Source organism: Perognathus longimembris, chromosome 3, assembly GCF_023159225.1.
Source record: "Perognathus longimembris pacificus isolate PPM17 chromosome 3, ASM2315922v1, whole genome shotgun sequence".
In the NCBI taxonomy this organism is placed as follows: Eukaryota; Metazoa; Chordata; class Mammalia; order Rodentia; family Heteromyidae; genus Perognathus; species Perognathus longimembris.
This window is the reverse complement of record NC_063163.1, coordinates 95,452,067-95,479,088: the sequence shown is the minus strand read 5'-3', so window position 1 is coordinate 95,479,088 and position 27,022 is coordinate 95,452,067. Positions and strand designations below refer to the sequence as shown.

The 27,022-nt window shown below is 47.5% G+C and overlaps 1 protein-coding gene across 3 annotated transcripts; it reads right to left on the bottom strand.

Annotated features, from left to right (window-relative positions):
- On the bottom strand, positions 1-26,833 carry Cdc45 (cell division cycle 45). 3 transcript variants are annotated; one of them, XM_048343460.1, is made up of 19 exons: positions 26,348-26,830; positions 26,171-26,230; positions 25,884-25,976; positions 24,563-24,700; positions 23,007-23,150; positions 21,834-21,889; positions 18,720-18,768; positions 16,443-16,504; positions 14,871-14,921; positions 12,504-12,623; positions 10,846-10,977; positions 9,568-9,666; positions 8,840-9,001; positions 6,570-6,708; positions 6,370-6,453; positions 4,541-4,659; positions 4,315-4,391; positions 2,201-2,267; positions 1-127 (listed from the first exon to the last, which is right to left on the bottom strand). In XM_048343460.1, the coding sequence occupies exons 1-18, from the start codon at positions 26,396-26,398 to the stop codon at positions 2,203-2,205; spliced, it is 1,701 nt and encodes a 566-aa protein (XP_048199417.1). In that variant the 5' UTR covers positions 26,399-26,830; the 3' UTR covers positions 1-127; positions 2,201-2,202. The 3 variants fall into 3 exon arrangements, with proteins under 3 accessions (XP_048199417.1, XP_048199419.1, XP_048199418.1); XM_048343462.1 differs by lacking the exon at positions 6,370-6,453 and having other exon boundaries at positions 26,348-26,833; XM_048343461.1 differs by lacking the exon at positions 26,171-26,230 and having other exon boundaries at positions 26,348-26,832.
- Positions 26,834-27,022: the final 189 nt, after the last annotated feature.

Genomic DNA, 27,022 nt, shown 5'->3' with positions numbered 1-27,022 from the left:
TAAAACAAACATTTTATTCCATTAAAAGGCACTGTTCAAGCATTTCAGACTATGCTCACAAGTTACAATCTAAATAAAAGCCAGTAGATATAAATAAGAAGGAGGTCATTTGGGAAGAAATCAAATCCTGCAAAAGAAAAAAATATATCACAAACATTTTAAAGCAATTCTGATGTTTCCCAAATGTAACCAGTTCAAGCGAGGCCTCTGCTGCTTCTAAGCAGCTTCATTTCAACCTTGGGGTATCTATGGGGTAAGAGCCACCGCTGAACCACTAAGGTGCCCTTTGCCCTCACTACACCCCGTGCTGGGTCTGAGAGTCCCCAACACTCTGGATCCCCACCTCCACCCTGGGGTCATCCTCTCACTGGAGAGACCTCCCAGTTGCTAGTCTTGCTGGGCCTCTCCCCACCTGTCCTCCAGCACAGAGCTCCTCCCAACTCCGCCAGCCCACCTGCACCCTCCCTGAGTACCAACACAGGTAGCAGCATTGGCAAAATCACTGCTTCCAGCAGCTCCCCTGCTGAGGAACCTGGTGCTGATTACAGTACCACACCTAAGTGAAGAAGGTATCAGCCTCATTCTCAGAAGCAGACTCTGTCTAGTTAGGAACCCGACCCAAAGCCACTGCTAATGACCTACAGATCTGGCTGAAGACCAAGAGCCCCTTCCTTAACATGGCCCTGTGCACAGGGCTACCCTAAGAGAGGTGCCTGTGGGGTGCCTGGAGCCTCCTAGATCATTCTGTACTCTAGCCTGAAGGCACACTAGCTGAGCTTTGGCAGGGATACCTGCCACATAAATAGAGTTTAGTCCTAAGAGAGAGGCAGGGCTCCATGTGGACATCCACTGAGAGACAGCCAGACACAGGGCAGGCTCTGCACAACCATTTCCCATTCTCCTCAAGAAAGAGGGATTGTGCCAGGCACGATGGCTCATGCCTATAGTACTATTCAGAAGGCTGAGATCTAAAGATCCTGGTTTGAAGCCAGCTGGGACAGAAAAGTCTATGAGATTCTTACCTCAACTTAATCAGCAAAAAGCTAGAAGTGGAGCTGTGGCAGAGAGCCAGCCTTGAACAAAAAGCAAGGGAACAGTGGTGTCCAGGCCCTGAATTCAAGACCCAATACTAGCACAAAAAAGAAAGGTACTCACTGGACACTATGTTGAAAATGAACTATATTGCTGGGTGACAGTGGCTCACACCTGTAATCCTAGCTACTCAGGAGGCTGAGATCTGAGGATCATGGTTCAAAGCCAGCCCGGGCAGGTGAATCCCTGCGACTCATCGCCAATTAACCACCAGACAACCGGAAGTGGTGCAGGGGCTCAAAGTGGTAGAGCACTAGCCTTAAGCAAAAAACTCAGGAACAGTGCCCAGGCCCTGAGTTTAGGCCCCACGACCAACCGGGGAGGGAAAAAAAGAACCATACAACTTATAGGTGGGAATGGAAGGGAAAAACTGGTAAAGAGCAAGGGAAGGGGTGTCATTGTCCAAAAAGAAATGTACTCTTTACCTGACATGTAACTGTAACACCGCTGTACATCATGTTTATAACAAACATTAAAAAAATTAAAAAAGAAAGAAGGAAGAAAGGAAGGGAAGGGAGGGAGGGTAGGAGAGAGAAAGAGAGAGACTGTGCAGGGCAAGAAGGCCTGGCTGAGGTGTCCTGTCACTGGTTCAGAACAAGCATCTCAGGGCAGCCACACTGATGAAGCCTCAGGCAGAGCTGACATTTTGTGACTTGCAGCTGGGCAGCTGCCAACAGCTTTGCATTCAAGGATCAGGCACACAAAAGCCCAAAGAGCCTACTCAGTGAGTTCCAGCTGGGGCCCAACATGAAGGTTGTGGGGCAACAGGCTCTAAGTGGTCTCTCTGGTCAGCGCCAGGCAGTCTGTGTGTTACACGTGTCTCCCACACGCGGTCCAAGCCCATGGTGTGGCCAGTGGAGGGTGAATACCAGGTCTTTCTTAGGGGATCAAAGGGACATAACGAAATTAGCTCCTTCAAAAACGCTTCATTGTGGCTCTGCTGGCAGTCACAAGATGGACATTCTTGGGAAAAATGTACTGGCCCCAAATCTCCTTGAGATCTTGCTCTGAGGTGAAACTCAAGTACAAGCCTCTGTTGAGGGAGGGCAAAGCCAGGAGACAGAGTCAGGCTGGGCCACCCAAAGACCCCACTATTCCCCCAGCTCACCCTCAGGATAGCAGGGAGACAAGAGCATCCAAGAACTTGCTCCGGTCCTCAGCTTTCAACTCAATTACTAAAGTAATGAAAGAAAAACATCTTGTGAGAAGGGAGTTGTGAGAAAAACAAGGCAGGGCACATGAACTCCCGGGCCCCACCCCAACTGAAGCAATCCTCTGCCACATTCCAAACTGCACCCGCTCTTCTTCCACCGCCTGAAATAATCTGGAATATTTGGCTTCAACTCGTTCCCACTGTATTTCATCCTCATATCTGCTGGCTGCACTGAGAGGCCCAATCCATGGTCTCTGGGCCAAGGGTCATTAAGGGCCAGCAATGACAGGCAACAGAGAGGGCACAGGGATGTGACAAGTCCTAGGTAGAGATCTGGACAGGGACAGGCCTTCCCACACTGTCCAGCACAGACACTCACTTCCATAGTCAGTGAAGGAGGCCCATGCTGGGGCAGAAGGCCATTTCAACCCTGCTCTGCCCTGTACCTTAGCATGTGTCCTCTTCTTAAGGAGGAAAAGACCTAATACAAATTGTCTGTGTTTTTGGAGGCTACCAGGCATGTGGATTCCCATTAGATGAAAAAAAAAAAACAACAGGCTCTGGAACTGGACTGGCCTGGTCTGAGGAGCCACTAGGCTGCTGGCTACCTCCCAGGAGCCCTCCACACTCCCCTGGCTCTCCAACTGGCCAGTGAAGCCAGGCAGCTTCCCGGCTGTGCAATAAAGGCAGCTGTAATCAGTCTTCCTCCATCCCAGGTATGCAATGCCAAGCAGGTCTGCTGCTCAGGGTGGTCCAGCACCAGGCAGTGCCACAGGTATGACAGATAGCCCTGCCACAAATAGCCGAACCAAGATGGACACAACACCAAGTCTCCTAGGATACTGAGTTAGAAATCAGCAGTAGCGAGATGTTATGAACTAAAGTGTGTCCCCCAAACCCCTATGTTGAAATTCTAATCGCTAGCATCTCAGAATAAAATTGTAATTAAAACCGAGGCTTTTGAAGAAAGCAAGGTGCTGGTGACTCATGCCTATAATACTAGCTACACAAGAGGCTGAGATCTGAGGACAGTGGTTCAAAGCCAGCCTGCGAAGAAAAATCTGTGAGATGCTTTTCTCTAATTAACTTAAAAGCAGGAAGTGATGGCCTGGGAATGTGGCTTAGTTGTAGAGTGCTTGCCTAACATGCATGAAGTCCTAAGTTCGATTCCTCAGTACCACATAAACAGAAAAAGCCAGAGGTGGTACTATGGTTCACATGGTAGAACACTAGCCTTGAGTACAAAAAGGCTCAAGGACAGAGCCCAGGCCCTGAGTTCAAACCCCAAGACCAGTAAAAATAAAAAAATACATATATATATATATTTTTTAAAAAAGCAGGAATTGGAGCTGTGGTTCAAGTGGTAGAACACCAGTTTTGAGTGAAAAAAAGCCAAGCAAGAGTGTAAAGCCCAAGTTTTGGTGCATGCACAAACACACACACAAAATCAGGTAGACTGAGTATGGTAGTTCAAGCCTGTAGGGCTTGAGAGGGTAAGGTAGGAGAATTTCCAGAACTGAAGGGAAGCTTGGGCCACATATGAGACTTGTCTCAAAAACAAGTAAACCAAAAAGATCAGGAAAGATAAATATGGCTAAACATAAGGCATGTTCTAAGCCATATTTGGGGAAGCTGTTGCTAGGCAGGGCTCTTCCACTCTCTGAGCTCATCCTGAGCTCAACACTGAGGCCAGTGTTGGTTGTCACATAGGAGATGGTGCTGTGGCCCCAGGCTCTGGCCTGTGGGGATAGTGTTGCCAACCTTGGGTCACCATGGTCCATGCTGCTATCTGTCCCACATTGGCAGATGATGCTGAGTGGTCTGCCTGGGCCCCTGGAACTACCAGCAGCCATTTCCCTAGGCCTGGTGGGAGAATGATGTCATGACGGGACGCTGAAGCCATGGCCAGGCTTCCAGCGTAGTCCAGGGCTGTTTCTATGGAGATGAAATGGCTATTGGCCAGGTGCTTCCAACTTCATCAGCTTGCCCCATTCAGGACAAATGCTAGCCAGTGCTAGTCTTGAGGAAGGTCAGATGGCAGAGGTGTGGCAAATGGCAGAGACTCTCACCTGAGAGGTCAAAATGGTTGTGCAGGGTGCGGGAGCTGGTGCTTTCTGCAGCCTTCTCAAATGCCCGCCCAAAAAAGCTGCAGACGTAAAACAGACGTGTTGGGAGACAGGTTATAGATCCTTGCCACCCTCACTCCCATGACAGACACTGGAGGATAGATTTCAGTTGTCACTCAATGGAAGGTCCCCGCCCCTACTGTCCCCAGGGCAAGTGGAATCCACTTACTTCTTCCTGTCTGAGCCATCTGTCTCTGGGGGAATGCCCACCATGGTGACTGTGCCCTGCTCCATGCTCAGGGGGGCAGCCATCACCAGTGGCAGCAGTTTGCAACGCCGGTTCTTTGTCTGTAAAGACAGATGCCCTCATTCACATGACCAGCCTTAGCAAGATAAGGAGCTCACTTGGCACCCAGGAGCCCTGACAGCCAGGCCACTGCCCCCGGAACTCCAGGAATGAGTACCAGAGGCCAACGTAACACTTTGACCCCCCAGCCTCTATTATGCCCTGGCTGTCCCTCACAACTCCTTCAAGTCCTGCTGTCCCTGGCACCTGTTCCAAGAGTTCCCCCCGTACCCCAGATCCTTCCTGTGTGGTGTGTGCCTCTAATTTCATGTGTTCCTGCCCCACATGGTCCCCTCCTACATGCACACTGCCTTGAGATGGAGACCCTGAGTGTCATACCCACAGCTCCACACTCTGCTACCAAGATGACCTACTGTCATCTACTACTGGGCTTTATGCAGGACTGAGGATGTCCCAAGATGCAAACGGGGATGGTAGTTGTTCTAAAATGGGGCCCAGTGCATGCTGGGAGCCAATCAATGCCTGACAATTAAATGTCTAGATCCTATAAAGTGGCTGCTTGCTCATCAGAACATCACACACATGGTCATGAGGAGGCTGAACTTTGAACCCAGGCCACAGGACTTCGAAGCTCATGTGGACATTTTGGCCATTTCCAGGTATCCACAGGAGATTGGTTCCAGAACTGATACCAAAATCCAGGGATGCTCAAGCCCAGGATCTATGTACATCATCTTGTACACTTTAAACTCTCTTTAGACTATACTTACTACAATGCCTGTACATCACTTCACCTGCATAGATGCAACCTAGTACTCCATGTACAATAAATTCACGTTTTGCTTTTAAGAACTTTCTAGATTTGTGGGTGTATGTGTACGCATGCTGGTATAGGGCTTGAACTCAGAGCCCAGGTGTTATGCCTTAGCTTTTCCACTCACTCTACCACTTAAGCCATACATTCACTTCTGACTTTTTGTTGGCTAATTAGAGATAAGAATCACATGGAATTTCCTACACAGGTTGGCTTTGAACCACAGTCCTCAGATCTCAGCCTCCTGAGTATCTAGGCTTATAAGGTGTGAGCATCTCATGCCTGGTTAGAATTTTTTCCAGAAAGTTGTTGTTTTTTTAAAATTTGTGTTGGGGATGGAACCCAAGGCCTCATTCATGACAGGCGAGTGTTCTACCACTGAGTTACATCCCAGCCTTTCCAAAATATTTTTGGTCTGAAGTTGGTAGAGTCTGAGGAAACAGAACCTATGGAGCCGTGTAATTATCCTCACAACACTCAGTCATGACTTGGACAGTGAGTGATGAAATCAGAGCTTGTGGGACATAGAAGATGAGTACAATACAGTCCAGAAAAAGCAAGGGAAGCAAGGGTGCTAGTGGCTCATGCCTGTAATCCTAGCAACTCAGGAGGCTGAGATCAGAGGATTGCGGTGCAAAGCCAGTCCAGGCAGGAAAGGCCATGAGACTCTTAGCTCCAATTAACCACCAGAAAACCGAAGTGGTGCTGTGGCTCAAGTGGTAGAGCATTATCCTTGAGCTGAAGAGCTCAGAGACAGTGCCCAGGCCCAGAGTTCAAGCCCCACAACAGACAGAAAAAAAAAAAGCCAGGGATATGAGAAAGCCTCACAGCTAGAGAATAGACACAGTAGCTCTCAGCTATCATCTAACTCCTAGAGCATGCATGGAGCTTTGGTTCACTCCCCCTCCCTGCTGGCCCTGCGTGCAAAGTTCCTCACCGAGTACACAAAGGACTTGAGCAGGTTTCTGCTGAGCAGGCTCAGGGAGGCAGGTTTGGAGAACAGCATGACATCTGGAGTGCCCTGTGTGGCAGAGTGCAACAGACAGTCAGAGGAGGCACTGGTAAGCACGGTCTGGCTTTAGGCAAAGGTGGCACCTGCAGGTGGGGGCCTGTGCCATGCATAAAGACAAGCCTGACCTCCATGAGGGAGCAATAGAGGAAAGGTCCCTGGGAGATGACGAGATTGGTACACAGGCAGCTGGCGATGGTTTGCTGGGTGGCTTGTAGCTGCTTCTTGGCAAGTTCCAGGCCCAGGTACAACTTATCCAGGTTACTCCTGAAAGAAGGCAGACATTTGGCTTGCTTGTCAAGAACTGCTGACATAATGCCAAAGTCAATGTTTGTCTCTTGGTTCAAGAAGGGATTTAGGGGTAACAGTTTATCTTCTTAGCTAGGCAACTGGCTTAAGCCTCTATTCTAGCTACCTGGGGGGCAGAGATTGGAGGATTGCTGTTTTGAGGCCAGCCCAGACAAAATACAACTTTGTGAGACTATCTCAACCAATGACTAGGCAAGGTGGTACCCACCTGTCATCACAAGCTACAGGGTAAATACAATGGCTGGGCATAGCGGCACAGTCTCAAATAGGAACAGTGTAGTCAGGTCATTCTGGGCATCAAGACCCTATCTTGAAAATGACCAACCCAAAAATTGTTGGGGGCATGGCTTAAGGGGTAGAATACCTGCCCAGCAAGCACAGGCTCTGAGTTCCAACCTAGTAGCATCAGGAAAAAAGAAAAAGGAAAAAGTTTCCCTCCTGAGTTCCCCTTCATATAATAGAAGGAAGGGTGGGAAAAGGTGCTGGCATCAGAAGACAGACTAAAGATCCCACAAAGGAGGTCTCAGGAAGGCGCTGGAGGGTTCTGACAGAAAGGAAGCTTGGGCAAAGGGCAAAAGGAACACAGGGACCTCCATCCCACCCAGAAAGACTGTTACTCTTCTATGGACGAAGAGAGAGTTCCCCTCTGAATACGTGACGTGAACTCTCTGGAGAAATAGCTTCTATCTCGAGCAGTTAGGAGTATGAAAGTGTCCTAGTCGACTTTCTGTCTGCCAAGACGAAGTGACGTTTTCCAGCTTGCAAGCTATGTCTAGACATGAAGGGCTCAGGCAAGATTCCTAAACACACAGACACCAGACCATTTGAGAAATACTTATGGACTTATGGACTGTTTAAATTTTTTTAAAGTTTTTAAAAAAAGTGATCCTTAGATAATTAGACCTAGTATCTTCAGAGAGATTCGGATGGCTCTAACATTCCTAAATCAAGAACAGGATACTAGGAAAAAAAATAATCAGAAATCAGCTGGGTGCCGTTGGCTCATGCCTATAATGCTGGTTACTCAAGAGAATAAGTCTGAGGATTGCAATTTAAAGCCAGGCCAAGCAGAAAAGTCTGTTAGCGCTTGGCTCCAATTAACTACTAAAAAAGTAGAAAGTGTAGTTGTGGCTCAAATGATAGATCACTAGTCTTGAGGGGGAGGAAAAATGCCCAGGATCAGGCCCTGAGTTCAAGTCCAGGATTAGTACCAAAAAAAAGTTAGAAAATGTGGAGATTAAAATGTTCTTCAACATCCATAACAGACATATGAATTTTAAAATGTAAGGCAAAAAGTAATCATTCTGAGACGGCCAGAAAGCAAGAATAAAAAACACAGATGCTGGGCTGGGAATATGGCCTAGTGGCAAGAGTTCTTGCCTCGTATACATGAAGCTCAGGGTTCGGTTCCCCAGCACCACATATATAGAAAATGGCCATAAGTGGTGCTGTGGCTCAAGTGGTAGAGTGCTAGCCTTGAGCAAAAAGAAGCCAGGAACAGTGCTCAGACCCTGAGTCCATGGCCCAGCACTGGCAAAAAAACAACAAGACAGATGCTGCTGGGTGCTGGTGGCTCCTGCCTGCAATCCGAGCTACACAGGAAGCAGAGATCTGAGGATCACAGTGCAAAGCCAGCCTGGGTAGGAAAGTGTTTGAGACTATTATCTCCAATTAGCTGCCAGAAAACCAGAAGTAAAACTATGGCTCAAAGTGGTAGAGCACCAGCCTTGAACAAGAAGAGCTCATGGACAGTGCCTAGGCCTGAGTTCAACCTCCAGGAATAGCCAAAAAAAAGGTGTGTGTGTGGGGGCGGGAATTAACATGGTGTTACAAGTCTGTAGTTCAAGCACTCTAGAGGCTGAGGTAAGAAGATCACGAGTTTGAGGCCAGCTTGAACTACATAGTGAGACTCTGTCTCAAAATGATATAGGCTGGGGACAGGCTGGCAGTGAATCAGGTGTACACCAGTCATCCTCACTCCTAGGGAATCCCAGCCACTGACCTCCCTCCCTATATACTGTGAGGCCGAGGACCACGCCCAGGACCTCCCAAATTGGGGGGGGGGGCAGTCCCCAGCCACACTCACTACCTGGAGAGACTGTCTAGAGCCTGGATAAAGTGATCCGTCCCTGAGCCATCCTTCTCGGGGTTCTCCATCAGAGACATGGTAGCAAAGACCACATCACTGGCCAGGAATTTATGCTTGAACCCAAAATGGATGCTGAAAGTCTGCACACGCATGTCTTTCATCCTGTCACAAAAGAAGTAATACCCTTGTCAATCTTTAGTCAAAGGCAAGCTCTCCCAGCCAGGTCAGGCCAGCAACTACCTGAATACTCCTTACAGGCCCCCAATAATTTTCTATGACGATTGTGCTTAGAGGATGATGTAGGTCAGAATACCAAACATGCCAGCCCTGCAGACCAGAGCAGCTGGCCACCTGCCTACAGCTGCTTGGTTGGCCTTGGGCAGAGCAATATAAACAAGCATGGAAATGGGGGCGTGGTCCCAGTAGGTCAGCTGGCCCAGGCAGGAGTAGCCAATCACAGGGGACTTAGAAGCACCTGACTTCAGGTGCTTTCCTCCCTGACTTCAGGGAGGAAAGAGATGGTCAGTTTTAAAGCTCCAGGATTTAAGGATCCTAAAACTTACAGGCATTTTTTTAAAGGTATGTTTTTTAAGCCAAAGAGGATTCCAAAATCTCCAGAATATGCTTGTTTATACATTCTTAGGCCTATTTATTTTTCGTATTATTTTTGGAATAGTTAAAACAGGAGCCCTAACTTTAAAGAAATTTAATTTTAAAAAAGTATTTACCCAAATTTGTTTGCAGATTCTTCTATCATTTCTCTTAAGTTCTCCTTCAAGGAGATGTCCATGGACTGAAACTTCTGCTTGACTTGTTTCAGGGGTAGGCTGGAAAGAGCAAGCCCATGTCACATGAGTGAGGTGGCAGCGACATCATGAGGACAGGAAGAAGCCTGGCAGGGAAACTGCTCAAGGCTAGCCAGGGATGTCCTGGCATGCGCACTCAGGCAGAATCCTAGGATCTAAAGGATTCAAAGAACTCCCAGTGCAATAGGCAACAGCTTTTTTTTGGTTTATTTGTTTTGTTTTTGTTGCCAGTCCTGGGGCGTGGACTCAGGGCCTGAGCACTGTCCCTGGCTTCTTTTTGATCAGGGCTAGCACTCTACCTCTTGAGCCACAGTGCCACTTCCGGCTTTCTTCTATATATGTGGTGCTGAGGAATCGAACCCAGGGCTTCATGTATACGAGGTGAGCACTTTACCACTAAGCCATATTACCAACCCCCCACCCCCCACTTTTTTTTGGTGGTGGTCATAGTCTTAAACTCATGGCTTGGATGCTGTCCCTGAGCATTTTTGCTCAAAGCTAGCACTTTACCACTTGAGCCACAACTCCACCTCTGGCTTTATTTGGTGCTTAAAAATGGAAATAAGAGGGCTGGGGATATAGCCTAGTGGCAAGAGTGCCTGCCTCGGATACACGAGGCCCTAGGTTCGATTCCCCAGCACCACATATACAGAAAACGGCCAGAAGCGGCGCTGTGGCTCAAGTGGCAGAGTGCTAGCCTTGAGAGGGAAGAACCCAGGGATAGTGCTCAGGCCCTGAGTCCAAGGCCCAGGACTGGCCAAAAAAAAAGGAAATAAGAATCTCATAGCTACTCAGGAGGCAGCAATTCAGGGATGTGGTTTGAAGCCAGCCCAGGCAAAGTCCCTGTAGGACTCTTATCTCTAATTAACCATTCAGAAACTAAAAGTGATGCTGTGGCTCAAAGTGGTAGGGCACTACTAGCCTTGAGCAAAAGAGCTCAGGAACAGCACCAGGCCCTGAGTTCAAGCTCCACAACCAGGAAAAGAAAAAAAAAAAAGGAACCTCAGACTTTCCTGCCTAGGCTGTCTTTGAACTGTGATCCTCAGATCTCAGCCTCCTGAGTTGCTAAGATTACTAGCATGAGCTACCAATACCCCCACAAATAGCTCCATTTTTACAACCAAGCGAGCCACAGCAAAGTGGAGGGATTTCTCCTAGGAGGTGGTCACAGTGGGGGTTCAGACCACTGTCGTCACTTACCCCATGTCTGCGAGGAACTCCTGAAGCCGCTTCTGCCCATGCACAGACCAGAGCTTGAACCTGGCTGCAGTGTAGCTGGTGTTGCACAGACTGTCATGGAGGGACCAGTGCTGGTAGAGGGCCAGGCAGAGGCTGGGCCAAGGTCAAGGAGCACATGTGGTACTTGCTTCTTGTCACCTGCTCTGAGATGATAACCTGGGCATATATGGCCTCACCTATGACACTGTGCTGAGGGCGCTCTCCTTGCTAGGGCCTGCCTGTACAACCAGGTGTAGGACTGCCCAGGCAAGGGTGCAGTGTGGGGACCTCTGTAAGGAGCCTGTGAGGTCGTGAGCACACACCAAAATCCCCCACTAATGGATGACGGAACTAGCTGGGTGCTGGTGGCTCATGCTTGTAATCTCAGGAGACTGAGATATAAGGATAACCATTAGATGCCAGCCCGGGCATCTCCAGTTAACTACCAAAAGGCTAGAAGTAGAGACGTGGCTCAAGTGGTGGAGAGACAGTCGAGTGAAAAAGCTCAGGGACAGCACCTAGGCCCTAAGTTCAATCCTTAGTACTAGCATGCACACACACAAAACCATGAAAAAATGATGAAGAAACTAAGCTGCAGAGGCTCTGAAGAGCTTTCTGACGGGCACAGAGAGCAGTCAGGGCCACATACACCAGGGACACTGAGTGGCAAAGGCTCAGGTGGCTATCCTGGCCTGCCCACTCCTGGAAAATCTATTTCTGTCCACCTACTGTCCTCCTTGAAGCCCCCATTCTTATATTTTTTTGGGGGGTGGGGAGGCAGGAGCCAGTATGGGGGTTTGAACTCAGGGCCTGGGCACTGTCTCTTAGCTTTTCTACTCAAGGCTGTCACCTTACCACTTCAGCCATAGCTCTGCTTCCAGCTTTTTGGTTAATTGGAGAAGAGTCTTTACAGGTTTTCCTGCCTGGCTAACTTGGCACCTCGATCTTTAGATCTCTGCTTCCTCAGTAGCTAAGAGCATAGGTCACCGGTGCCCATCTTCTTATTTAGCTTTTTTTTTGGTCAGTCATGAGGTTTGAACTTGGAGCCTGGGTGCTGTCCTAGAGCTCTTTTGCTCAAGGCTAGCATTCTACCACTTTGAGCCACAGCTCCACTTCCATGTTTTGAGTGGTTCATTGAAGATAAGAGTCTCAAGAGGTCTTTTCTGCCCAGGCTGGCATGGTTCTCAGATCTGAGCCTCCTGAGTAGCTAGGATTACAGGTGTGAGCCACTAGTGCCATCTTACTTCTCTTCTTACGCTTGTCCTTCACGGCTTGAGGCTCCCTGGGGGTGTAGCAGTGACTGCGGATGGTCTTCATCACAGGCAGCACCGCCACAGAACTCAGGCTGCCCTGCTTGCTTCTCACTCACTGGCTTCTTGCCGGCACTCTGTAGGACACTCAAATGCCTCCCGCCATCGCTGCTGCCTCTCCTGGGTCCTGAGAATGCTGTCCTCTGCCTCTGAGAACTCCCTGCAGCTTCATATACAACCAGCCTATCTACTCTGGAAGGCAAACATGCTATAAGCCAGACTGATGGGAGCAGGAGCCCTGAATAGTGTGACTAAGCAAACAGCACCCACTGAATAACACCAGAGGCAGGGGGTGCTGCTTGCACCCTAGGATCTGAGCTACAAGGATACTCATACTCAAAAGAGATCCGAGTACAGTCCACGGAGAGTGTGTTCTCCTCATCCTCGTTTCGGTGATTGTGCCGGGACACGTGCCGCTGCAGGATGCCAACATCTGTCACATACTTCATTCTAGAAAGAAAATGCCTCACGCTGGGCTGGCTCCCGTCCAGGCTCAGGGCCTGCCCGCCAAACAGTGTGTTTCTGCACAATTACTGAGGAAGCCTGGCCACTTCTGCACAGAAGCAAAGTAGCCAAGAGGACAACAGCCCACAGAAATAGGCAGGGTAGACCTGGAGCCAGAGCTCACACCTGTAATTCTAGCTACTCAGAAGGCTGAGATCTGAAGATATGGATTTAAAGCCAGCCTGGGGCAGGAAAATCTAAGAGACTCTTGTCTCCAATTAGCCACTAAAAAACCAGAAGTGGAGGTATGGCTCAAATGGTAGAACACCAGCTTGTGAGCAAAAAAAGCTAAGGAAGCCAGGTACTGGTGGCTCACGCCTGTAATCCTAGCTACTCAGGAGGCTGAGATCTGAGGATGGTAGTTTGAAACCAGCCAGGGCAGGAAAAGTCAGTGAGACTCTTAACTCCAATAAACTACCGAAAAAAGCCAAAAGTGGAGCTGTGGCTCAAGTCATAGTGTTAACTTTGATCAAAAAGCTGAGGGACAAGCCAGGCACCAGTGGTTCATGACTGTAATCCCAGCTACTTAGGAGGCTGAGATCTGAAGATCATGGTTCAAAGCCATCCCAAGTAGGAAAGTCCATAAGATTCTTATCTCCAATTAAAAACTACTCAGAAAAAGTGGAAGTGGAGCTGTGGATCAAGTGGTGGAGTGCTAGCCTTGAGCACTGAGAAGCTCAGGCCTAGAGCCTAGGCCCTGAGTTCAAGCCCCAGGACTGGCAAAACAGCAACAACAAAAAAAAAACAAAACACTAAGGGACAAATGCCCTGGCCCTGCGTTCAAGTACTGGCACAAGGAATAAAAAAGAGAGAAAAAAAATCAAAAAAAGAAAGAGGCAGTGAGGGCTCTGGGCTGGCGACATAACCATCCTTAGTATTAGATGTCTCTTGAGAATAGAACCACAGGGGCTGGGGATATAGCCTAGTGGCAAGAGTGCCTGCCTCGGATACACGAGGCCCTAGGTTCGATTCCCCAGCACCACATATACAGAAAACGGCCAGAAGCGGCGCTGTGGCTCAAGTGGCAGTGTGCTAGCCTTGAGCGGGAAGAAGCCAGGGACAGTGCTCAGGCCCTGAGTCCAAGGCCCAGGACTGGCCAAAAAAAAAAAAGAATAGAACCACAGAAGCATGGCCAGCCTACTTGTCCACACAGTTAAGTAGCCACACCTCCTAAGTAACAGGAATCTACAGTAGAACATGCAGATCCACGAAGGTACCGAAGTGCAATGGGGACAGGCAGATCCCTTGTTACCTGACACTCCTTGCCAGGAACAGAGCCCAGCACACATATACTGGAGTGTTTCTGTTATACCCCAGGCTGTCCACACACAGAAGGACTGGTAGACAGGGCCAATGCAGTGGTCCAGGCAGCAGCTGGAGCACTGAGGCTTGAGTCTTTCAAACTCCCTGGGCAACCTGGCAGCCCCCATCCAGACAGGGGAGGAGGACAGGGGAGATAGGACATAAGGAACACAGAGGTTTCGGCAAACTACAGGAAGAACCTGGGAACACATAAAGGATGTGCTAGGTGACAGACTAAGGATGGGTGTGTGGGTGCCCTGGGAGAGGTCAGCACCTTGGGGATGAGGTCCCTATCAGTTCTCTTCCTTACTTGATAGATAGATGATAGGAGATAGATGAGCCTCAGGAGGGACAGAGGACAGAAGATGTCCCCTCCCCACATCCTGAGAGGACTGCTTTTCAGCTCATAGTCAGAGCCCAACAGAAGGGGAGCCTGTCCTCAACATTGATGGGCAAAAAAAAAGAAGCTGCTTCATGACAGCCCTCCTAAAGTCCTCTAGAACTTTCTCCTTGGTTGTTATCAACCCCATACTCTCTGGAAGGACCCCCAGGGGCCTCACTTCCCCCTCCACCTTTCACTCAAAGTCCTCATCACCAAGCTCCAGCCCTGGCACCTGCCTCTCAGCCTTGCCCTAAGAACAGGACACAGCCCTTCCTCCCACCACTTGCGCCACCTAGTGGCCTCCTTGAGTAGTAAAGCAGCTGTAAGACCTTTGGTGACAAGGATTCAATCAATACGAGGAAGGTCGGCCATTCCCCAAATGATGAGGACCCAAAAGATGAGAGGACATTGCCTCTCATCTTTGCTGCAAGTTCAGGGACTGCCACACATCCCCACAGCACAGGCAGACCGGGGATGCTGACCCAGAGAAGTTAAAAACATATCCTTACTGGGTAATTTTGTCTTGCACCCATTGGTCCGTCAGTCCAACGATGGCCCACCTAGAAGGAGAAGAGGTGATGAACTCAGGCTGCCTAGACTTGGCAGAGCCTCTAGGGTGGAGCTAGGTGGAGGGAGGGGCAGCACAGGCTCAACACTTTCAGGAGACTTCTAGTGTGGCATGGCCTCCTGACTCATTAAGCCCATGTAGAATTTGCAAGCAATAACACTGAAACTTCTTTTCTGCTGTGAGGGCATTTAGGATTTGTACCTTCCTTCTAAAGAACCAGGGGCTAACCTAGGCCAAGTGAATCCTGGATGTAAGTGGGAACACAGGTTGGAGACCAGTGCCAAAGTAATGGTCAGACAGCCATAAACCAGACATGGGTAAGACAGAGCCAACAGGCACCTGCCAATATAAACAAGTTTGCTATGAAAAGAACCCCGACTTCGCTGGAAACCCAAGATAACATGGAAGACAGGCGTCAAGGTTCCTACTAACCTTTCTGGGGGTCCCTCCATGTAAGACTCCTACCTGAGGCCTGAGACAACTAGATGGACACATGGATGAGTAGTGGCTCACAACAGAGAGACAAAAACCAAGGACTAAACTGGTTGCCAGTGACTCACGCCTATAATCTTAGCCACTTAGAAGGCTGAGATCTAAAGATTGAGGTTTGAAAGTCCATGAGACTCTTGTTTGTTTTGTTTATTGCCAGTCCTGGGGCTTGAACTCAGGGCCTGAGTACCGTCCCTGGCTTCTTTTTGCTCAAGGCTAGTACTCTGCCACTTGAGCCACAGCGCCACTTCCGGCTTTTTCTATGTATGTGGTGCTGAGGAATCGAACCCAGGGCTTCATGTATACGAGGCGAGCGCTCTACCAGTAGGCCATATTCCCAGCCCCCATGATACTCTGATAGCTACCAAAAAGCTATGGCTCAAGTGATAAAGCTAAAGGACAATGCTCAAGCCCTCACAAAAACAAAAAACAAAAAATACCAAGGACTGGCAGAGGCCAATAGGCCAGCACGCTCACATCCTGGCAATGATAAAGAGCCCTTAAGCCCAGTGATAGCCCCACACAGCCCGAGATTCTGATTCCACAAAGATCAAGCCAGGCCATCTCCACATTCTTCTCACTTAAAAGACTGCATTTTGTTTCCAGAGTAGACCAAAGCTACAGTCACTGGCCTTGACCTACTAATTAATCTATGTGCTGAAGGCCCTGCCTGCAGGCTACAAAGAGAAATAAGAAGCAAGGATGGTTTTCTGTATGTGATTTTTAAGTGTGCTTCTGGGTTTGTAAGGATTGCTCAGATCATACTCCTTCAGCTACTTGAGTCTACTAAACACAGGCAATGTGTCAGGGGTGGGGAGAGGGTAGCTGCACCTGAGCTGCACCATCCATGATCTGAGTTTGTGTTAAGGCCCCAGAGCCTCACACTTGACCTGAGGAAGATGAGGGGCATGCATGATCCCAGTCAGGGACAGCATCTGCCTGGGATTCCCAGGGAGTACCATGTGGCTCTGACCTTAGCTGGTGGCAGGGATCTCAACATGGAGGAGGCACGGGGACTACCTACCACAGCATGTCATTCAGGTCCTTCGACATCATCCACGCCAAGTCAAACATCACCATGGCCGACTACAAGGAAATAGAGAACCCTGAGGGCAAAGGCAGTTGTGCTCACAGGAAAGCAATGTAGTATCTGAGCCAGCAGGGTCCTATACAAGTTCTTGGATATGGGGAGCACTCTTCAGGGAGGATTCCAGCCTGGCATAAGGAACAAGCTCACACTAAGGTGCAGTGAAGACGAAAGTAATGCAGTTGGTGAAGACAAAAGTAATGTAGTTGGTCTGCACATTCTCTTCCACTGTCAACTCTGTGCATCTTATCATGTGTAAGGGAAGACAGTGCCCCCCTGGTGGACAGTCCAGGTGCAGCCCTGGACAGGGACCTATATATCTCAGAGTGATGATGCCCAAGGCAGGCGCTGTCTTTCTGTCCTATACCTATACTACTCCTGTTGGGCTAGCAGCCTCAAATACATTCCCAGGAAGGCCAGTGAGGCAAGAGGGAGGGACCAAAGGACTCTGTAAGGAAGGTCTTTCCATTGGTGCTTTCCGTGACAGAAGCACTTAGTAACCTCTGAGAGGAGGGTATGGGTTTTTAAGAGAATGAGAGAACAAGTGTCAAACCAGAAGATTCCAAAGCCATGGGCTTCCTCAGGGACAGGATTTCTAAGGGGATTCTATCTGGAGGGAGACAGGTATCATCTCTGAGTAAATGCCAACACCCTCCAGAGACCCTTTTGCTTAGAATTGTCCATTTGCAAGGGCCGAGCAGAGAGGACCAAAGGATGACAAACGATGCTAATTAGGATGTGAGAAACACAGTGTGAGTTCAAGATCTAAGGGTAAAATTCTAAGACTGAATACAGAATGTTTTATTGCTAACTTATTTCCTAGGGCTACTTAAGGCCCTGGGTTCTGTTCAATACTAAGAATCAACACAGGCCAGGTGCTGGTGGCTCATACCGAGCTACTCAGAAGGCTTAGATCTGAGGATCAAAGTTCAAACCCAGCCAGGACAGGGAAGCCATTCTGGGCATCAAATCCTTGAGCCTCTCAACTCCAATCAACCACCAAAAAGCTGGAAATACAGCTGTGGCTCCAGTAGTGGAACACTAGCCTTGAGCAAAAAAGCTAAGGGACAGTGCCCAGGCCCTGAGTTCAAGGCCCAGTATAAGCATGAAAAAAGAAAATCAACACAGGTTTTCTAGACAAAATTGTTTCATAACATACATAATGTGCCATTGGGCAAGTCCAGATTTTATCTTCTTGATATAGATTTAATTTATACTTTACAATGAGCAAAAATAGTAACTGCTGAGCCAGGAGCTCATGTCTGTAATTCTGGCTACTCAGGAGGCTGAAATCTGAGGATCATCATTTAAAGCTAGCCCAGGCAGGAAAGTCTGTGAAACTTTCATCTCCAACTCACCAGCAAAAAGCCAGAATTTGATGTGCACTGGTGGCTCATGTCTATAATCCTAACTACTCAGGAGGCTGAGATCTGAGATTCAGGGTTCAAAGCCAGCCCAGGCAGTAAAGTCCATGAGATTCTTATCTCTAATTAACTATCAGGAAGCTAGAAGTGGTGCTGTGGCTCTAAATGGTAGAGCGCCAGCCTTGAGCAAGAGCTCAGGGACAACACACCCAGGTCCTGAGTTCAAGCCCCCCACCACTAACAAGAAAAAAAGAAAAGCCAGAAGTTGAGCTATGGTTCAAATGTAGAGCACCAACCTTAAGCAAAAATATATAAGGGACAGCACCCAGATCCCGAATTCAATCTCCAATACTGACACACACATACCAAAACAAACAAACAAACAAACAAGCAAAACCGTAAGTCCAGGCACCCTAAATCCCAAAGTCAACAACCATCTGTATTCTTTCTCTTCACAGGAGTAGAAAGTTCAGAGGTGTTGCACCATCTGCTCAAGGTCACACAGCCAAAGGCTATGCACTAATGATTCAAGCCAAAATGTTATGGCTATAAAATCTTTGTTCCTGGGCTGGGGATATGGCCTAATGGCAAGAGTGCTTGCCTCGTATACATGAGGCCCTGGGTTCGATTCCCCAGCACCACATATACAGAAAATGGCCAGAAGTGGTGCTGTGGCTTAAGTGGCAGAGTGCTAGCTTTGAGCAAAAAGAAGCCAGGGACAGTGCTCAGGCCCTGAGTCCAAGCCCCAGGACTGGCCAAAAAAAAAAAAAAAAAAAAAATCTTTGTTCCTTCCTCATGTTTCAGGACATTGACCCCCAGAATCACAACTTTAGAGTGAACTGGAACTTACCGATGTCCCGTGATACTCATACTGCTCATAGTCAAAGAGGATGTCTCTCCTGTAATGACAGAAAATGTGGGTCTCAATTAGAAGACAGGAAGCACTTATAAAAAACATTAAAAACCTCTTTGTCTTCAAAGAGATGCAAAATTAAACCATGGTACTATTTATTTGCACTTAATAACTCTCCAGCAGAATGTATACACAGAATACTGAAAAGGCAATAAAGTCCACACAAATTGCTTGTGACAATGAGTAGCAGAAAATGCCCTTGCAGGAAAAACAATATGAAGGAACAAGTAAGACACACCTTGCTGTGTGCACGAAGTTATTAACTGTAGCCTTATTTATAATGGGAAAATACTAAAAGGAATCTGCAGTTCAAGTAAGGAGTAAAAGGCTAGGTGTGGTAGCACACACTGGTAGTCCCAACACTCAGTAGTCAGGAGGATTATAAATTTGAAGCTAACCCAGGGTATGAAGGGGTATGAAGACAAGCCCCGCCTCAAGAATAGAAAGTGAAAACCTGTCTGTTCGTCCTTCCTTCCTTCCTTCTTTCCTCTCTTTCTTTTTTGGGGGGAGGGGTTTTAAAGATTGAACCCAAGCAGTTGGATTCTATATCATATTGAGCTCTGTAAGTATATATAATTAACACCTTAGCCAAAAATAAAACATTAAATAAAGAGAAATTGGCACTTAAGTACTAAGCAGTTTACAAAGGTTGTTCAAAACTATTGAAAATGGCTATATTTAGGATGCTGGTGACTCATGCCTGTAATCCTAGCTGAGAGAGGGAGAGAGGGAGAGAGAGAAAGAGAGAAAGAGAGAGAGAGAGAGAGAGAGAGAGAGAGAGAGAGAGTTTGAAATCAGTCTGGGGAAGAAAATCCAAGAGACTCATATCTTCAATTAACCATCAAAAAGTTAGAAGCAGATCTGTGACTCAAGTGGTAGAGTGCTAATTAGCCTTGAGCAAAAAAGCTAAGAGATAGTGTCCAGGCCTTGAGTCCAAGCCTCAGTAATGGTTATATGCTGGGTGCCAGTGGCTCACACCTATAGAATTACAGGCTACTCAGGGAGTGAGATCTGAGATCAAGATTTAAAACCAGCCTAAGGCAGAAAAGCCCATGAGACACTTTTGTTCTGGTTAAGGAGCAAAAGGCTAGTAGTAGCGGTATAATTCAAGTGGAAGAGTGCCAACTTCAAGCAAAAACATAAAATGAAAGTACAAGGCCCTGAGTTTCATGCTGGTACTGGCACAAGAAAACAAAAGAAAGAAAAAAGAGAGAGAGAGAATTATAGGCCAGTGTGGTGATACAGAGCAAGATCCCAACCCTTGGGAGGCTGAGGGAGGAGGACTTGGAATTTGATGACAGCCTGAACTACATAGTAAGACTGTCTCAAAAATATTTTTAGCCTTATAGTCAGGCCAAAAAATGCGCATGCGCATACGTGTGTGTGTGTGTGTGTGTGTGTGTGTGTGTGTGTGTGTGCTAGTATTGGGGCTTGAACTCAGGGTTGGCCTTAGCTTTTTCACTCAAAGCAGATGCTCTACTATTTGCACAACACCTCCACCACTTGGAGGACTTTCCTTCCAGAGCTAGCTTTGAAGATCAATTCTCTGCCCTCAGCCTCCTGAGTATCTAGGATTACTAGGTGTGAGCCACTGGCACCTGACCTTAGAAGCATATTTTGATTATGTAAAACATACACAACTCAGGAAGAGAAACCCACTCTCAGAATCTCTTTGTACTGTATGGTGAGCTAATGAGTTATTTTCACTTATCTTTTTATTTGTTTTTATTTTCCTTAAGTAGTTGTACAAAGAGGTTTCAATTTCATGTGTCTTTCCTTACTTTCTGAGTAGTTGTACATCATTTCCTTAAAGGAAAGGGTGAGTCCTGGGCTGGACGGCAGGGAAGGAGAGCTGGATGACCCCATAAGGCCTTAGAATTCCCCCACCCCACAATGCGGCATTGCTGCATGTTCAACTCATGCTAGAATAATGCTTCAGATATTCCCATTTTAAAGCCTTTCTGTTTGCCTTATATTTGCAACAGGGAGAGAAATTGTGGATACCTAAGCTTCTGTTCAGAGTTCTTTTCTTCTATGAAAACTTTTTCATAATTGGGATCTACTTATGATTTATGAACATTTTGTAAATAAAAGTATTTACATCTGAAAACTGGGACATCTGCTGTCCTCGTTACTCAGGAGGCTGAGATCCAGAGGATCTTTTTTTTTTTTTTGGCCAGTCTTGGGGCTTGGACTCAGGGCCTGAGCACTGTCCCTGGCTTCCTTTTGCTCAAGGCTAGCACTCTGCCACTTGAGCCACAGCGCCACTTCTGGCCGTTTTCTGTATATGTGGTGCTGGGGAATTGAACCCAGGGCCTCATGTATACGAGGCAAGCACTCTTGCCACTAGGCCATATCCCCAGTCCCCAGAGGATCTTTATTCAAGAGCAGCACAGACTGAAAAGTCCTCAAGACTTCATCTTTAAAATAACCAGTAAAAAGCTGGGCAGGAGATATGGATCAAGTACTAGAGAACCATCCATGAAATAAGCAAGCAGAAAGAGTCCCCGAGGTAAAGCCCTAATATTGGAAAAACAACAACAACAAAGAAAATCACAACCTAGGTTCTAGTGGCTCATATCTGAGGGTCTTGGTTCAAAGCTAGCCCGGGCAGAAAGATCTGTGAGATTCTTATCTCCAATTAACCAGCAAAAGGACAAAAGTGGAGGTATGGCTAAAGTGGTAGATACCATCCTTGAGTAAAAAAGGCAAAGAAGAGTATGAGGCCTTGAGTTCAAGTCTAAATCCAGCACCACAGGGAAAAAAAATGTCCCTACATCTGAAAAGTCCAGTGATAAGGCAAGAGCTGGAGGACAGCACCCCTTAGGAGCCACGGACGACCTGTGGGCCTAAACGACTGTCACTCCTGGGATCCTACTTGGAGCAGCTGGCCCTGATATTGTAAAGGAATTTCCCTAAGATAGAAAACAAAACAAACAAGGAGGCAAATAAAAACTGCAGGCCACATGCAGGAAACACAAAAGGTAGCAGAGGCACCAGGAAGCCCAGGGAAAATGCTGCTGACACTGAGAAGATGTAAGGCAGCCTTACCGTCGAGCCTCCCACTCTCTCCGCTGCCTTCGCTTCATAGTTCGCTCCACTATCTCCTTGGACAGGAACAAAGAAAACAGAAAGTCAAGCAAATGTACCACAAATGCATCCCCATCTGATATGGACCTGAGAAGGTTCCATCTTAGACCCCTGAAGGAAAATGAGACCACCTTTGGTGCCCTGAGCACAGCCTGCTTCTGGAAAAGTGAGAAGTGGAGTCATGGCAGGGATGGCTCCTTCTGCTGTCCTGGCATTGTGGACAACAGGGACAGAAAATCAGAGGACCCTAGATGCCCAATGCCCACAGCTCATTTGTGTGTGTGTGTGTGTGTGTGTGTGTGTGTGTGTGTGTGTGTGTGTGTATACAGGGGCTTGAATTCAGGTTAGGCCGCTGTTCTTACTCATCTTTTTTGCACACAAGTGGTACTCTACCACTTGAGCTACAAAGACAAAAGAGAGAAAGAGATCCAGAGTAAGTGCAGTGGGCTTGGTGTTACACACCTGTAATCTTAGCCTTCAGAAGGCTAAGCAGGATGATTATAAGTTTGAGGCTGAGATGTCTGGGCTTCACAGCAAGACTATACTTCAAAAATAAAAGCCAACCAGGCTCCTGCCATCCTAACTACTCAGGAGGCTGAGATCTGGGGACTGTGGTTCAAAGCATGTCTGAGCAGGAAAGTCTGTGAGACTCTTATCTCCAATTAACCACCAGAAAACCAAAAGTGGCGCTGTGGCTCAAGTGGTAGAGCACTAGCCTTGAGCTGAAGAGCTCAGGGACAGAGCCCAGGCCCAGAGTTCAAACCCCATGACCGACAAACAAAAGCCAGGTGCTGGTGACTCACTCCTATAATCCTAGCTACTTGTGACTTGAAGGCAGCCTGACTAGAAAACTGAAATATTCTCATTTGCAATTAACCAGCCAAAAACCAGAAGTGGAGATGTGGCTCAAGTGGTAGAGTGCCATCCATGAGTGGGGGAAAACAATCCATAGCTCAGAGAGGTCCAGTAACTTGCCTGACACCACAAAAGAAGAGACCAGAGCCCAAGGTCCGTTCCCAAACCTGCTCAGTCCACTTCTCACCACCCCAGCTATGCCAAGGGCCCCCCAGCAGGCTGATCTCTGACTTCTGGGAATATAGTTTCCCTAGAATGCCGCAACGGACCCAAACATACCTCTTCTAACCGTGTACGCTTCTCAGAAGGCTCAGACCCATCACTGTCATTTCCAGAAAGCTCTTCATCCTCTGCTTCATCCCGAAAGATGTCATCATAGGCGGGAACTTCAAGGTCATCATCTTGCTTAATGAGTAATTTGATCTAAGTTTCAAACAAAAGACAATCAAGTTTCTCCTTGAACACAGGGCTTTTTGCTTGCTAGGCTGGCAAGATACTGCTGTACCCTACCTATAACTGTTTCTCTGTTGGTAATTTTTAGGATAGGGTTCTGCTTCCTATCTGAGGGTGACATACCTACCTTTATGCTTCCCATCATTGCTGGGTGACAGGCTTGCACCAACCCAGGTTCTGTCTTTAGATAGTCTCTAGAACTTTCCTGGAATTGCAATCCTCTCAATTTCAGTTTAGGATGACAGGCATCCCCTACCACAACCAGCTATCAGTTAGGAAAGGATCTTGGACAGGGTGCTGGTGGCTCACACCTGTAATCCTAGCTACACTGGAGGCTGAGATCTGATTGCAATTTGAACCCAGCCTCGGCAGAAAAGTCTATGAGACTCATCTCCAATTAACCACCTGAATAACAGAAGTGGTGCTGTGGTAGAGCACTAGCCTTGAATGAAAAAGCTCAGGGACAGCACCTAGGCCCTGAATTCAAGCCCCATGACTGACAAAAAAAAAAAAAAAGGAAAGGGTCTTGCTTGGTAGACTGTTAATATACCATGTAAGCCACAACTGGGAAGTAGCTCAGTGGCAAAGGGCTTGCCTATTAAGTACAACATCCTGGGTTTGAGCCCTAGTACCAAAAAAAAAAAGGATCTTGCCAACTTTTCTGCTTTGACCAGTCTTGCACCATGATCCTTCCGTCATCTCAAGTATTCTCTTATAGCAGACTAAGATGTGAATTCTTTTTTTCTTTTGGGCACCAGTCCTAGGGTTTGAACTCAGGGACCTGGGAGCTATCCTTGAGCTTTTTCATTCAAGGCTAGCATTCTACCACTTGAGCCACAGCTCCACTTCTGTTTTTTTGCTAGTTAATTGCAAATAATAGTCTCGTGGATTACCCTGCTTGGGCTGGCTTTGAACAGTGACCCTCAGATCTCGGCCTTCTGAGTTGCTAGGATTACAAGTGTGTATCACCAACACAAATCCTCTTCTATGTAAGTGACTACAACTCCTAATTTATCTTAAGTGAAGTTAAGGGGTGTCTGATACTTTGTGAGTGGAAGACTCAGTCAAAGTATGCTTAGGTAGTTGCTCTGGGCTAGGGTACATGCTCAGTGCTCAGGGATTCTAAGAGTAAGCGCAGTAGTCATAGCTTACTAAATTCTAATCCCTCCCCATCTCAAGCCAAGCAAATACCACAAGTGCATTCTGCACATATCCAAGTATGTGTGTGCCAACTCTGAGGCTGAGGCTATTCCTAGTCCCACATGGAAGATGGACATACACATTGCCCATAAGACCAGGTATAATGATGTATATGGCATAGAAAAATACAAACGAGCTAAGGGGAGAGCATACAAGACAAGAGGCCAAAAAGGCCTGGGTACCTGTGTGTCATTGTACACGTTCACAACATTGACTGGCCTGTGGGTATCACATATGAAGAATATGGTATCTTCATCAGGCTGGAGGATATCCAGGAGGTCTACATTAGCTCCACAGTTGATGAGAATAAAATAACGGAACTGAAAAAAAGAAGGGCATTAAAGTAAGTGCACTAAGGAGGCCCCTTCCCCTTGAGGCCTCTCAAGCCCTAATGCTGAGACATATACTCAGCAGGTTATTTCTTTTCCAAGATGGAACTGTGAGGCAGGCTCTGGGGCTCTTTCTGCTTCTGAGGGGCATGCAGAAGCTGGCCAAACCTTGACCCTCTCAGGCAGAGGGTCAAGAAGCTAATGAGGCCTACACCAAGATCCCAAACACATAATGAGGTCTCTCTCTATATCTTAAATGTGTTGTGTCGCCTCACTAGGCTAATAGTGTCATACAAGTTTAGGTTTTGAACAATGCTCAGGCATCCCAAACTTCTTTTGTTTTTATTTTTGGTGTCCTATTCTGGGACTTGAACTCAGGACCTCACCTCACTTGGCTTTTTGTTGTTGTTTTTCAGGGCTCATGCTTTATCGCTTGAGCCACACCTCCACTTCTGTTTCTTGCTGGTTAACTGGAGATAAGAGTCTCTCTGATTTGTCTGCCTGGGTTGGCTTCAAACTGCATGTCTCAGTTCTCGGCCTCCTGAGTAGCTAGGATTACAGGTGTGAGCCGTTAGCACTCAAAATCTCACACATTATGGGCACGTAAATATGAAGTCCTTTATCAGACTCTTGATATTATAGCAAAATCATTCTTTATTAATACTCAACTGAAGTTATAACTGACATTCCCAGGGAGGAGTAATCTCTGCCAAAACTATCCTAGAAGTGGCCACGGACTCCAGCTACCTTTTTCCATGCTCCAACCTCTCTCCAAAGGGCCCATGATGTCCCATCTCTCATTTGGCCCCATGCAGTAGCAGGAGAATCTTAGGCAAAGGAGGAATATGTGTTCTAAGATTTCAAGTTGGAAATTAGGCTGTATTTTCTTGATGAAATGACATAAGATAGGGTATCTTAAAATGCTTTAGAAACAAATTAAGCTTAAAGTTAGGTACTGTCCACCTTTAATATCTTAGGAAAGTCCTGTGAGACTCATATCTCCAATTAATCACCAAAAAGTCAGAAGTGGAGCTGTGGCTCAAACAGTAGAATGCTACCTATGAGCAACAAAGCTCAAAGACAGTGCCCAGGCCCCAAGTTCAAGCCCTAGAACCTGCACAATTTTTTTAAACTGCAATTCAGTAAACAGATTCTAAAAATGAACCTTTCATACCTGTTCTTTATGTTCAAGAAATGCTGTCTCAAGTTCTTGCCACCCAGAAACTGGAACAAGTGTATATTCCACGTGGTCACACTGAAACAGGGTCTGGCAAGACAGTATTTTAAAGCCGATGTTATTTAGGATGTCCATAATTGATCTTGAAAGACACCAGAAACAAAAACAAAAACACAGAGAAGCCTCCCTCCTCCCTCCCGGCTCCGTTACGTCCTAACCGCCCGCCTCTCACCCCCCCCCCCCCCCGCCGTCCTTGTCCATCTCTTGGGACCTGCCAAGCTCACCTGTAGGATCTTGCAAGAGCACAAAGCGTCCACGTCCGACGCCACGAACAGGAGGACCCTCTGTAGGGGAATGAATGTACAGGCTATCTGAGCAATCCCGGCTTCCACCCACGGCCGCTGGCCCGCATCCCTGCCCCTCAGATAATGCTTCCAGCAAGGTCTTGGATTGGTTCTCACCTGGTTTTGAACCAGCTCGTAGAACTCCTTACGGAAATCCGACACGAACATAGCCACAGCAGCCCGAAAACCTACGCTCAGGCTGACATTCAAGCCACTCCACCCACCTCGCGGCAGTCAAACTCCCGCCAGATTATGCCTCTTCTGATTGGCTGAAATCACCAACCAATCGTTGCCAGCCTTTCCTCCTTTCTGATTGGACCCTACTGGAGGTGGGCAATTAGCGCTCCGCCCTTCGCGACTAAGAAAGTCCGGACTGTGGGCAAAAGAAACAACATCTCTGAGGCAGGAAGCCGAAGAACCTGAGACTCTAGTTTACCCAGAAATCCCCGCGCTCCCGCGGACATCTTGACTTTGGGAAGAGTCTTCTACCTCAAACAGGGAAACAAACTGCCCCTCTCCCCAAATACACTTCCAGTCATAGATTAAATCCAGATACGCAACGACAAAGGGAGTAAATTAGGTTTACAAAGGGAATAAGTTAGGTCCTCGGTCCAGTGTAAAGGCGGGTGGGTATGTACCATATGGATTACTTCCGCTCGAGTACCGGAAGTTATCCATCACTCTGGGGATCGTAGTCCTTTAGGAGAATGGGCTCTACCAAATCCGTTTGGAGGAGGGAAGTTACTACCACAATATGATTTTAAATGACTTAACATTATCTATATGTGGAGG